At 39.7% G+C, this 12,505-nt stretch overlaps 1 protein-coding gene across 20 annotated transcripts in view; it reads right to left on the reverse strand.

The window, feature by feature from the left end:
- The window catches only part of IGF2BP2 (insulin like growth factor 2 mRNA binding protein 2), a 170,585-nt gene that overhangs the window by 33,892 nt on the left and 124,188 nt on the right, over window positions 1-12,505 (reverse strand). For 8 of the 20 annotated variants that reach the window (XM_086397923.1, XM_086397863.1, XM_086397847.1 and 5 more), the window contains 4 exons: window positions 8,274-8,322; window positions 7,260-7,311; window positions 4,255-4,318; window positions 974-1,246 (listed from right to left, as the gene is read on the reverse strand). In XM_086397923.1, coding sequence (XP_086254049.1) covers window positions 974-1,246; window positions 4,255-4,318; window positions 7,260-7,311; window positions 8,274-8,322 — 438 coding nt within the window. Of the gene's footprint in view, window positions 1-973; window positions 1,247-4,254; window positions 4,319-7,259; window positions 7,312-8,273; window positions 8,323-11,961; window positions 12,126-12,505 lie in introns of all 20 variants that reach the window. The other 12 variants (XM_086397889.1, XM_086397892.1, XM_086397913.1 and 9 more) reach the window with 5 other exon arrangements.

Consider the following 12,505-nt stretch of genomic DNA (forward strand, 5'->3'; position numbering starts at 1 on the left):
TATGATTATAAACCCTGGGATTCACATAATTGTCCACTTTTTGGAAATAACTCAGACACTTTGAAGAAAACAGTTTTTCCTCTTTCAGGTTATAAAACCCTCAATAACCTGAGAAAAATGCATTAGGAATATAAATAACTAATACTTGTAATTTGGTGCTTTGTAATTTAAGTGCTTTCACAATAATTATTTCATTCAATCTGTCTGACTGTCCTAATTCTCACACTACTCCTAGAGTATAGAAGAATCTGTTGATGCTCAGAAAGCTTAAATTTTTCTAAGCTTATATAGCTATTAAGTGGGAAAATGTGAACAAGGGTCTTTGTTTTCAAGTCCTGTGCTTTGTTCATTTTATCATGCTGTGGTCTTAGGAACATACAAAAATCAACAACCTCACAAGTTACTTTATCCACTACAACTCCTACTACCAAGTCAGTCTCCTTAAGCAGACAGAAGACTAAACATAAGGCTAATAATGTACTTTATTTCTTACTCAATGTAGCAGTGACTCACCCGTTGCCTTTATGAAGCTGTTTGTGAGACTCCCTAGGTGGTCTCAAAGAATGACTATCACCCTGGGCTCTGACTCAGGAGAGGAGGCGAGAGCTAAGGTAAGTGGGTTCTAGGATCCCATAAAGTTCAGCCCCATACCTCTGTTGTTTTAAAAATATGTAGATGTATTCACAGGCATCAGAGAGCTTAGGAGAACAATTCATGACTGTGAGGTCATTAGTACCTTTTTTTATGAATTATTAGTGTTTCAGGTATGACCTTTAGGACACTGGCACAAAAGCTCATGAAGGCCCTGGGTTCTGTGTTAGTCTGTTAGTAGTTCTGTTTAAAGAAGCCACTGTCCCATCCAGCACAGCCCCCCACTGCTGATGCAAGCAATAGCAACCTGGGAATGGCCGGGACCCACCAGCACTCAGGGGACCCCTCAGAAGGAAGCAAAGGAAGCCCCGGAGGCACGTACCGGGACTGGGTCTGCTTAGTGATGTTCTTTATGGTCAAGCCCTCCTTTCCGATGATGGCACCAACAAACTGGGTGGGGACCAGGATCCGCAGCGGGAAATCAATCTGTCTGGCCTGAGAAGAGCCCCCAGGGGCATGGCCTTGCTCCCGGGAAGAGTGGTCCCCACGCTGGGCTCGCTGAGGGGGCGAAGGGGAGCTCACCTCTTCATCCGGGATGTAGGAAATCTTGAAGGAGTAGTTCTCAAACTGATGCCCGCTTAGCTTCTCGATGGCTCTGAAATGCAGCAGGGGATTTGTTAGAGACCCACAGTCCAGGGTCAGTGGACCAGTTCACTCACCCTCCTTTGCTAACTGCTTACGAGGGTGCCATCCTCAGCACTGAGGATGCAGCGTGAGCAAAACACACACCATCTCTGCTCTTTCACAGAGGGTGGTTAGCAAGTAATCACCAAGTATAGGTCTGGCCTGATATACAATGTGTTGTCCTGCTTTCTTTTTTAACCACTTAAGGCTGTATCAGAAACTCTGTAAATATCGGCATAAAATTGACTCAAAAATTTTAACTGTGATATAGTTATTGCTGAAAATCCAGCAGTAGATAAGCACAAATGAGAAAACCATCCTAGTCCATCCTATGTCTTTCTTAAATATATTATTATTTATACAAATGGATTAATACCAAACATACTTTATAACCTTTAAAAATAGTTAATACTCTAGTTTTCTAAGTGATTAAATATCCTGAAATTTAATTTTTACTGGTTAACATTCTATTGATTTGCCATCATTTTTGCAACATATTCTCTATTGTTTTATATATATATATACACACACTCCTAATCGTTTACTATTCCAATAGTGTTGTTATGGGTATCTCTGCAACTACAACTTTACACACAGGACAAATTCCTAATGGAATTTCCTAATGGAGAGCAGGCAGAATTCTAACATCTTAAGTACTGCTCAGAGTCCTTCTGGAAAGGTTTCAACATTTACTATCCCATAGCAGTTCAGAGAGCATTTGTTTCCTTGATGTCTCAGAAATACAACTTATTATTTTAAAAGATTTATCAATTTGATAGTTATCTTAAAAACGATAAATGAAGTGGAGCAATTTTTTCCACGTTTTTGGCAGTACGTGAAAAAAATTAACCCTATTCTGTAAGGTTAATATTTAGGGTTTGCAATTTTTTAAATATTTATTTATTTGCACCAGGTCCTGGTTGAGGCATGCAGGATCTTGAGTCTTTAGTTGCTGCATGTGAACTCTTAGTTGTGGCGTGCAAACCCTCAGTTGTGACATGTGAGATCTAGTTCCTTGACCAGGGACAGAACCTGGGCCCCCTGTATTAGGAGTGTGGCGTCCTAGCCACTGGGCCACCAGAGAGTCCATAGGGTTTGCAAATTTATTACAAAGCAGCACTTTGTGAATTCAATAAAAGCAGCAAAGTAGTATCATGTACGGAGAAGGCAATGGCACCCCACTCCAGTACTCTTGCCTGGAAAATCCCATGGATGGAGGAGCCTGGTAGGCTGCAGTCCATGGGGTCGCTAAGAGTCAGACACAACTGAGCGATTTCACTTTCAGTTTTCACTTTCATGCATTGGAGAAGGAAATGGCAACCCACTCCAGTGTTCTAGCCTGGAGAATCCCAGGGACGGGGGAGCCTGTTGGGCTGCCGTCTCTGGGGTCGCACAGAGTCAGACATGACTGAAGCGACTTAGCAGTAGCAGCATCATGTACAAAAGTCCTACCTAAGTAGCAGCTGGACAAAAACTGTAAAGGTGAGTTGTTAGTAAATGTGTCCTGCTTAAATCCATGTGCAAAAGTCAATAGCAGGGCTTCCCTGGTGGCTCAGAGGCAAAGAATCTGCCTGCCAATGCAGGAGACATGGGTTTGAGCCCTGATTGGGGAAGACCCACATGCTGCAGAGCAACTAAGCCCAGGCACCACAACTACTGAACCTGTGATTTAGAGCCTGGGAGCCACAACTACTGAAGCTTGAGTGCCCTAGTGTCTGTGCTCTGCAACAAAAGAAGCCACTGCAAAAAGAAGCTGGCACACCACAACTACAGAGCAGCCCCCACTTGCCACAACTAGAGGGAAAAAATTGTGCAGCAATGAAGACCTAGCACAGCCAAAAGAATATATAAAATAAAATTTAAAAATGTTTAAAAAGTCAACAGCAAATGACTGTTGCCTTTTTCAATGCAAAATTAACATTTTGAAAACCAGTGGTATGAGAACGGGTTAAATACGTATTCATGGATGTGGAAACCCTGGAAAAAAACACTAATTCTGGGATGTATAACCAATATGAATATTATGCCACCTCCATAAAGCATGACCACGTGTGACCATAATTCTAGTTATGATGACCTGACAGGCACTTCATGGGCCTTCTACAAAAAGGAACTTGTTTTTGTTGTTGTTTTTAAAATAGTCAATCCCATGTGTGTTAATAGCCAAGCTCACAATTAACCATCACTGAAGCAATATCGCCATGAGTGGGGTCAGGAGGTGAATGTGAACAGGAAGAAGAGCCGGAGCCAGGCACTCTTTGATGAACCACTCCAAGATAACAGTGCTCCCTTGGGCTGATGTCACAGAGGTGAACCCCTCCCCCCTTCTAATATTCATAGAGGGAAAAGGAAGTTTCAGCATTCATCCAATGAGTGTGGACAGAAACAGGCTTGGGTTTCTTCCTCATGGTGCATGGAGAAAGCTCCAGGTGAAAGTGGCTTCCAGTTGTCAAAGCAGACTCTAGGGGACACAGTGTCAGAGACATGGCGTCCTCTACTCCTGACTGTTTCAAGATACAGCTCCCACCTTGGTTTTGATGCCAAGGCTCAACATTTTTCAAGATAAAAAATCTCTGTACAGTCAACAAACAGATACCCTGGTATAAATTCCCTGGGGCTGTATGGATGTGTCAAAGATCTGCATTCCCTGGTGGCTCAGATGGTAAAGAATCCACCTGCAATGTGAGAGACCTGGGTTCAATCCCTGTGTCGGGAAGATCCCCTGGAGAAGGGAATGGCAATCCACTCCAGTATCCTTGCCTGGAGAATCCCATGGACAGAGGAGCCTAGCGGGCTACAGCCCATGGGGTCGCATGGAGTTGGACGTGGCTCAGCGACTACACTACTACTACTGATGCGTTAACGATCTGCATCTTTTCAGAAAAGGTTTATAAACACAGGATTCAATGGAATCCAAAGACAAGCTCCCTCAGCATTCCCCAGCCCAGATTTAAAGGGAAATAAGCTAAATCCACTTACGTTTTAGCTTCTTCTCTTGTTGCATATGTGACGTTGACAACGGCAGTTTCTGTGTCTGTGTTGACTAGGAAAGAAGCAAAAACTACATTGTCACAGAAAAAAAAAAAAGTTGTAGCCCTCTGGCTCAATGTAAATAGACTTAGAGAAAAATGCACAAAAATCTCATTGTTCAAACTTAAGAGTTATTTGAATTCTATCTTTATTCATGTGCACTCACAGTAATTTACAATCAGTTGTATATACATATTTGTAGTCAATTGTATATATAATTCAAAGCAGTATTTTCCATATTTTATCAACACTTCTGCATGTGTATATGTATATGCACAGTGTCTTTGGATTTTTCATTTTTAATGTCTACATAAAATTGCAGCAAGCAAATGGGCCATGATTTTTGCCTAACCATTCCTTAATTGTTGACAAATGGTTGTTCTCAGTATTTGCTACCCTGAAGACTGTTGATAAAAAATCACTACTGTTGCAAATGCCACTTGATTTGTGTTCTTCTGAATTATTTTTAGTGTCATTTAGAAGAAAAATAATCGGGTCAAAAGAACATAACGCTTTTTAATGATTGTTTTCAAATTACTCTCCAAGAAGTTTGCATTAATTTACTGTACCACTATCAGTTTTATCTGCTATAATTTTTGGATAATTGGATATATATATATATATATAAAATAATAAGAAAGCATTTTAATTTTAATTGTTTGTTTATGGATAAGGTTGAACTATTACAACATTTGTTCCGCTTTGACTGAATTCGGCTGTGTGAGTTAAATCTAGTAACAGTGTACAATGAATCAAGAAAACTGGCAATTCCAACCCACTTGGCCAAAGAGGAGAACATATAAACTCTAAGAGTGGCTAACAAGGTATCACTGTTGTGAGTTGGCTTATCTTGATTAATAATTGATACATCTTCTTCCAAAGTCAGGTGTTAAAAATGAATTCAAAAGACAGGACAAAACTTTCTCCATCCAAGTCAGTAAACTTAGACCAAAAGTATATTGGTTTCCCCAAAACCAACAGACATGACTAACTCAAAATCTTCTCCATTAAAACATTTAAGCTATTAGGAGACTTGGAAGTAACGGCATTAAGCAGAGCATAATTCAAGAAAACCACACTAGAGCTGCTTTCCAAAGTAATAATAAAAGCCTCTAGTGCAAGGATTTTTAATTTTGCACCCATGTTAGAGCTTCAGGAATTCTATATTTACCCTCCCCACTTCCCTGAAAATATTCAAATCTGTGGGGTCATGGATTTTTCTAATAATTTCCATACGATTTCCAGAAACGTTAATGGTCACTGTTATCCAATAACTTCAAAGCAGCTGTGGCCCTTATGGGGAGGGGTGCATACTCCTCAGGAAGGAACTGCCATTGAGACATACAGGCCACCAACACTGAAGCCAGTCCTGGCCTCAGCCTCGGAGTGTTCGTGTTGCTCTCTAACACAGAGGTCCTCACAGGACTGCACCTCTCAGTGCAATATAGGGCATGTGCACCCACAACCACCCTCTCTCAGTGCTGATACCCTGAATGCTACTAGGTCTCATAGTTACACTTTGGAGTCCAACAGATGAGGCTGTAGACCCAAAAAAGAAGAAGGGCCTGGGTTTGAACCTCCTGAATAAAGCTACCCACTAAAAGTCTCAGATTCATTCTTATTTATATTCTTTGTTCTTCAAAGACATCTGTCTTCAGGAAATCAGACCTGTGATTCTAGGAGGAACTGAACTAACTCCATTCAAATACTTTATTTCATTGGACATGAACACTCTATAAAGATTCTTAAAATTCTCCTGCAGAATGCTTTCCTGCTGAATCAGGAATTACCTATGAAACAGAACAAAACAACAGCCCAACACTTATACCCTACAGTCATGAGGCAGCTAGAAACTGGGTGCTTTCAAGGGCACAGGTGCTCCTGGAGCTGTGGACTGCCCCAGGGGCCTGGAGTATTGCTTCCTTGCATGGCACTGTCCTGAGTTTATAACATGGTCTTAGCCAGTAACTTGTACAGGTTCATGTCTGGAAAGTCATCTTGCCTACAACAGCCAATTCTTACTAAAATGTCTTGCATTTGAGGGAAATAACAAGAACTGAGAAAACAGAATCCTTATAAATCATGTCTTCTTTCCAGGCTCTTTCCCTTTACCTTGGTGGGCCTACCTCCCAACTTGGGGATGGGCAGTCAGCAGCATGAAACTGAATAATAATATTTTTAATATTCATGGAGTATAGAGCATCTGAATAGTTACTGCTTTAAAAACTATTATATTAACTATACTAGCAGATAGACTGCATATGAGAAAATGCATTTTCTGTGATTTTTTCCTAAGTGAATACTAAGTTATGTGTGACTTCACAGTCTGTAAAGGTAAATGTTTTAGAAGGTAAAAATAAAGTGGCAGGAAAAAGAATATACATTTTCTGGGGATTTACAACACTGTTCCCAAGACAGAGGCTCTCAAATGAGTACACAGAAAAATCACTTGGAAGTGACTGTTTAAAATACAGTTTCATGACTTCTTCCCCCAGAGAGTTCTACTTTGTAAATCTGTCTATGGTGAGCCCCAGGAAACTGCATTTTCCCAAGTGCTCCAGGTGATAATGGTGTAGAAGTCCTACACTTTGAGAAACAGTCCAAGACATCAGGGATATGTTGTTCTTAATCAGGAAGAGGAAAGTTGTCACAGTATAAATACAGTTACTTCCAAATGAATTAAGCTTCCCCCATCCTGACAGCAATTTGTCCAGTGCTTGAGTACATTACAGAGTATAAGAAAAATAGTCTGAAAACCATTCTTTGAAAAAATAGATATGGATAGACAGATACAGACATTTCTTACATACATGCAGATATACAAACATATACTCTAGGAAGCTTGCTTCAATGGAATTTAAACTTGTTATTTGTCCTTGGATTTGACCCAACCTTCAGAAGTAACAGGCAATATTCCTCTCAAAATTCAACAGGCTAATTTCAGCACTTATTACCTTGCTCCACGTTCTCCACTGTCCCACACTGAGCCAAAAGTCCATCCAACACCTGAAAAAGAAGCTTCACTGTCAGAATGTCAGGTCTTCATAAAAACAGCTAGAAATGAATAGATACACAGAGCTTTCATTTGCTTATTGGCTCCTGAGTAGTCTGTTCACTGAGGAAGCACAGCAGTGTTCTTAGTAATTGTTAACAATCATGTTCATGATGGTTGGAGCCCATTTGCTTTTGAAATGAGAAGCAGACTAATGTACAAAAAGCACTTCTCCTTTCTGAAAGATTTAACCATTCTTCCATCAGATTTCCTTTAGGGATCTCCTTATTTTATGAAGCAATGAGATATGTATATGCTCAAAGTTTTCCACAATAAAAAGTGTTTTTTTTCCCCTTAAAGTAACAAAAATGTTAGCCAAAACATTCTATTTCCTTTAAGTCTATTTTGATTCCATTTGAGTTGGGGAACATGGGGCAGTGTGCCTTTGAGGCAGTAAGGCTACTCCTCATATTCTATCTTATTTCAGTGTAACAATCTTGTAAGAAGTTTTACAACTCTGAAAATATGTCTTAACTGTTATTCACAACAATTAATTCAAAATAAACAAAACACTTGCCCAAACTAACAGAGAACCTTAGATTCTTATTGATTTTCAATTTATTTTATTTCCTCCCACATCATAATTTAGAAAGGTAAAAATCTTTTCTAAAATCATGGAATAAAAACCACAAGCAAGGCATTTATTTTGTTTAGTTTGTCTGCTGGTGCTTGGTTCCCGAGAAGACAGAACATAAGGGATCAAAGTGTATATCCAGCACAACAAAAGGGACGACTCTGACCCCAAACTCAGGGCAGATCATTCCCATTAGGGTGCTGAAGAAGGTGAAGTCTGAGGACCTCTAATTCCTAAATGTGAAAGGGAACTATAACAAAGGGACAAAATGCCCTGTTACTCCATCAGCAAGTGAAGACAGAGAGCAGGAAGATAATAAATACAGAAATGACATTGGCCTACCTCCCACTGCAGGTGAGGAGGGATGTTTCGAATCTGAATTTTCCTGCTCCTGTAGAAAATAAAAGCAAAGACACAACAAACAGGCTTAATACCACACTTTCTCATGTGTTAACCAAGGCCTCAGCAAGGGGTTTTGATTGTGAATCAAGAACATCTTGTTTTAAGCTAATCATCAATTTTGCCCTTTATGTTTGTTAGTATTTGCTTTATATATTTAGGTGATCCTATATTGGGTGCATGTATGTTAATAAGTATGATATCCTCTTGTTTTAGTCCCTTTATCATTATATAATGTTCTACTGTATAGCATAGGGAATCATACCTGACATCTTGTAATAAGCTACAATGGAAAATAATCTGAAAAAAAACTCACACGCAAAAAAACTGAATCACTATGCTGTACACCTGAAACTAATGTAATATTGTAAATCAGCTATAGTTCATTAAAAATTAAAAAACAAAAAAGAGCATCTTGTTTTAAAGTTTTCAATTACTTTGAAGAAAAAAATTAAGAACAAACCTAAGAAGTCTGAACAAGCTAAAGAAATAGTTTAGATGCAAATCTACCATTTCAATTTCCTATCAAAATAGGTAGAATTTAAATTGCCATATGTGTTATAATTACAGATTATTCCCTTTCTCCTCAAAATACATGGTCCTGCAACTGACCCTACCCTAAAAGGTACCTATGAGAAGTAAAGTCACATATACAGTGGGTTCAAACAAGATCTTTGCTAACACCTCAGAATTTCCTTTTAAAAAATTATTTTTTATTTCTGAGTAGGTAATACAGTCCTAATTCAAAAATTAGGACACTTTAAAGAGGCATTCCACGAACAGTCTTACTCATGGCTTGTGTAACCTTCAGTTTCCTTATGCAAATACTAGTAAATCCAAATATACATTCCTGTTTTCCCCTTTTCTTGGAGAAATATTTGCATATTCTACACACTCACTGCATCTTGGTTTTTTTTTTCACCCAACAGTAATATCTTTCTATTGATACACTGGCAAGAGAGAGCATGCTCATTCTATTTTACACAAGTTGGATCCACCAAAGTGCACTCGTGTGTGTGATAAGTTGCTTTAGTCATGTCTGACTCTTTGCGACCCTATGGACTGTAGCCTGCCAGGCTCCTCTGTCCGTGGGATTCTCCAGGCAAGAAGAGTGGAGTGGGTTGCCATGCCCTCCTCCAAGGGATCTTCCCAACCCAGGGATCAAACCCTCATCTCTTATGTCTCCTGTATTGGCAGGTGGGTTCTTTACCACTAGCGCCACCTAGCCCAACCCTATTGGACCTTCTGCCTTTTTTTTTTAGGCCTTGATGCATGTGGGATCTTAGTTCTCTGACTAGAGTTTGAACCCACACCCCCTGCACTGGAAACACTGGACCACCAGGGAAATCCTTCTCCTGCCTTTTTATTCAGAAGATCTTTCTCTTTTTCCAAGACATCTTACTGGTCTAATAACTCTGATTTAGATCATTTCTTGTTTTTACCTAAGCTTTAAAATTAGATAGAAAAAAGAAAAGAAACAAGAAGATAAGAATTTTTCTATCTTTGAACTACACGTTAGATCTTGGAAGGAAAACACAAATCACATTTCAATATTGGCGAGGTCATTTCACTGGAAGGATTTGGCATTGAGATCCCATAAAAATCCCCTTCGGGGGCTGCAAGAGTGGAGATGCGGCAGCCAAAGCATGCCCCCGTTACTTTTCCTCTCCTTTGTATCAGAGGTACCAAATAGTTGCTCTATGAAGTCATAAATTTCTCCACCGCTTTAATCTGGGCAACAGCCACAGAAAGCAATGTTACAATTCACGCAGAGAGAAAAAGGAGAGAGAGAAGTACATAGGCAGAGGAAATAAGAAACAAACAATAAAAGATCTGAGGGGCTCCTGTTTTCTCAGATTGTTTTTATTAAATTAAGGGAGGGCCATCCCTCTCTTCCAGATCCCATATCCTAATTCCATCTTATTTTTTAAAAATAAGAATGCATTCATGCTTTACCAGAGCTGCTTAAATGACTATACTATATAAGCCACTCTGTAGAATCTCTATAATCTTGTGTCAGGATAGGAAGGAGAAAAAAGAATCAAGAACTAATTTCTACTTCTGTGTTATGAAGGCTCATTTCTGACACTGCCTTTGGCAAGAGTTTATAATAAAATTGCTGACACCATCCCATACAGTGGCTCCATGGAATGCTCCACAAAGGATGTCACAAGCCTAACTATTTATAGAAAAGGCAGCATAATTTGCAGGAAAAATTGAGTATTTCTAAGAAAAATACTTTTGTTATCTCCAAGTATAAATAAACATTGACTCCAACTACTAACCAAGAATTCAACAGAAATCCTATTGGAAGAAACTTGTGCACAGACACAAAGATTTGAATAAAGACAGATACTAATGCTTTGTTCTGACAAAGAATGAAAATCATCTGAATATCCACCATTAGGGAGATAAATAAGTAAATCGTAGTACAGCTATAATATGGAACATTATACAGCTGTCCAAAAGAATGAAGTAGACATATGTTTGTGGTCATAGGACACTCATCTTAGAATACTGTAAGATGAGAGCTAGTTACAGATTAGGCTGATCCTATTTTACAAGAGTGCAAAACAAAACTACATGTCATTAGATGTGTGTATGTAAAGAAAAAGGTAGCTACAAACATTTAGTTGGCAAAATGAGACATGTACTTTTTTAGTTCTGGTTTGTTCACTTTTTGTAAAAATGAGAATACGTTCGTGTCTTATTGGTTTAAAAAATTAACAATTAAAACTCCTACTAGGGCTGCTTTCATGAATTGACAAGATTCATTTTTTTAAAGTATCCTGGAATCTGATTAAAAAATAAAGAAAACCCAAACACCTTACTTTCTACATGATTACATTAGGCATCCTTCTTGGAATCTTATTTAACAGAGGATTAATTTATCTGGCAAACTCCTTTGTTCACAGTGTATAAATAATCAAATTCCACCCAGTCCAGATGATCCCAAATCCTAACTGAATGGGTCTAAAATAATGACACTTCATAATATGTCACGTCAGGACTGCACATCAGGCAATCAGCTGAGTAAGTGGAATGTTCATTAAGCAGGGTTCTGGGAGAAAGCATCTCTAAAAAGTTAGTGCGTCTCATCTCTAACCTTAGACCAGGATGGAAAGAAGAGGAACTGAGAATTGATAAGGGGAAATGGAGCTCACTGTAGTAGAACCTGCTCACCTGGAGCTCAGTCAGGTCACCTGGGAAAACACCCTGAGAGACTGTTTCCAGATCAGGAGTGACCAGGATCTTTGGGATCCGCTAACTCCCATGGCATCATCTAGACACTGGTCATCTCGTCAGGGTACCCGGAATGCCCTACTCCTTTTCCCTTGGGAGGGATTTCTGTGTGCCCTTCAAAACCCAGCTCACATCTGCAGACAATTCCAGGGCACCTCCAGAAAAGAGTGGTTTCCATGCACTTTTAAGTTTCTATAACAGTTCCCTCTATGCTGTAATTACTTATCTGCTGGCACTGTCCCCTCTCTGGACTGGAGATTTCCTCAAGGACAGGCTTCTTGTTTACTGGTCTCCTGTCCAGCCAGGGGCCAAGCACACAGCAGAGGAGGAGGACAGGGAGCTCCGGGGACTGTGAAAGCACTGCTGTTGCTGGTTGTAGTCTACTTACGATGCTGTGGGCCTTCCAGCCCCACAGGTTCTGTCCTTCATTGTCAGGGAGTAAAGAGGAGAGGGAAGACCTCATTCCCCTCTTTAGAGAAGAAACCCAGCATTTGGCTCCATCTTGAACAACATACGTGGATCTTTCTCCCTTGAAATCCATAAAAACGTGCCCTGCTCGCAAACAAGCCAAATTTATACAATAACTTAGGAAAGTGATTGAAGAACAAAGTTTTTTAATCCTTTTTTCAAAAAAGGAATAGTATCATAGTTCCATTATACTATAAATCAAGCTTCTCTACATATACATAATTGACATATCTTCTCATCCTCGCCACCCCCCAGAACACTTACAGCCAGCTACTAGCTGCCTGCTGGCCATCTCATGTTTCTCTCCTCTCCCGTCCACCCCACATTCGGCCACCAGTGACTTTCTGAAACAGAAACAGGACTGGTTGCTTCTGTCTTCTTTGAACGACTGTCACCATGTCCAAATTCCCATTCATGACCCTGTTCCTGCCCTGTTCTCCATCTCCTTATCTTTAAAATCTCTT

This window comes from Bos grunniens, chromosome 1 (assembly GCF_055505025.1).
Source record: "Bos grunniens cultivar Pamir isolate PY7600 chromosome 1, Bosgru_T2T1.0, whole genome shotgun sequence".
Classification (NCBI taxonomy): domain Eukaryota; kingdom Metazoa; phylum Chordata; class Mammalia; order Artiodactyla; family Bovidae; genus Bos; species Bos grunniens.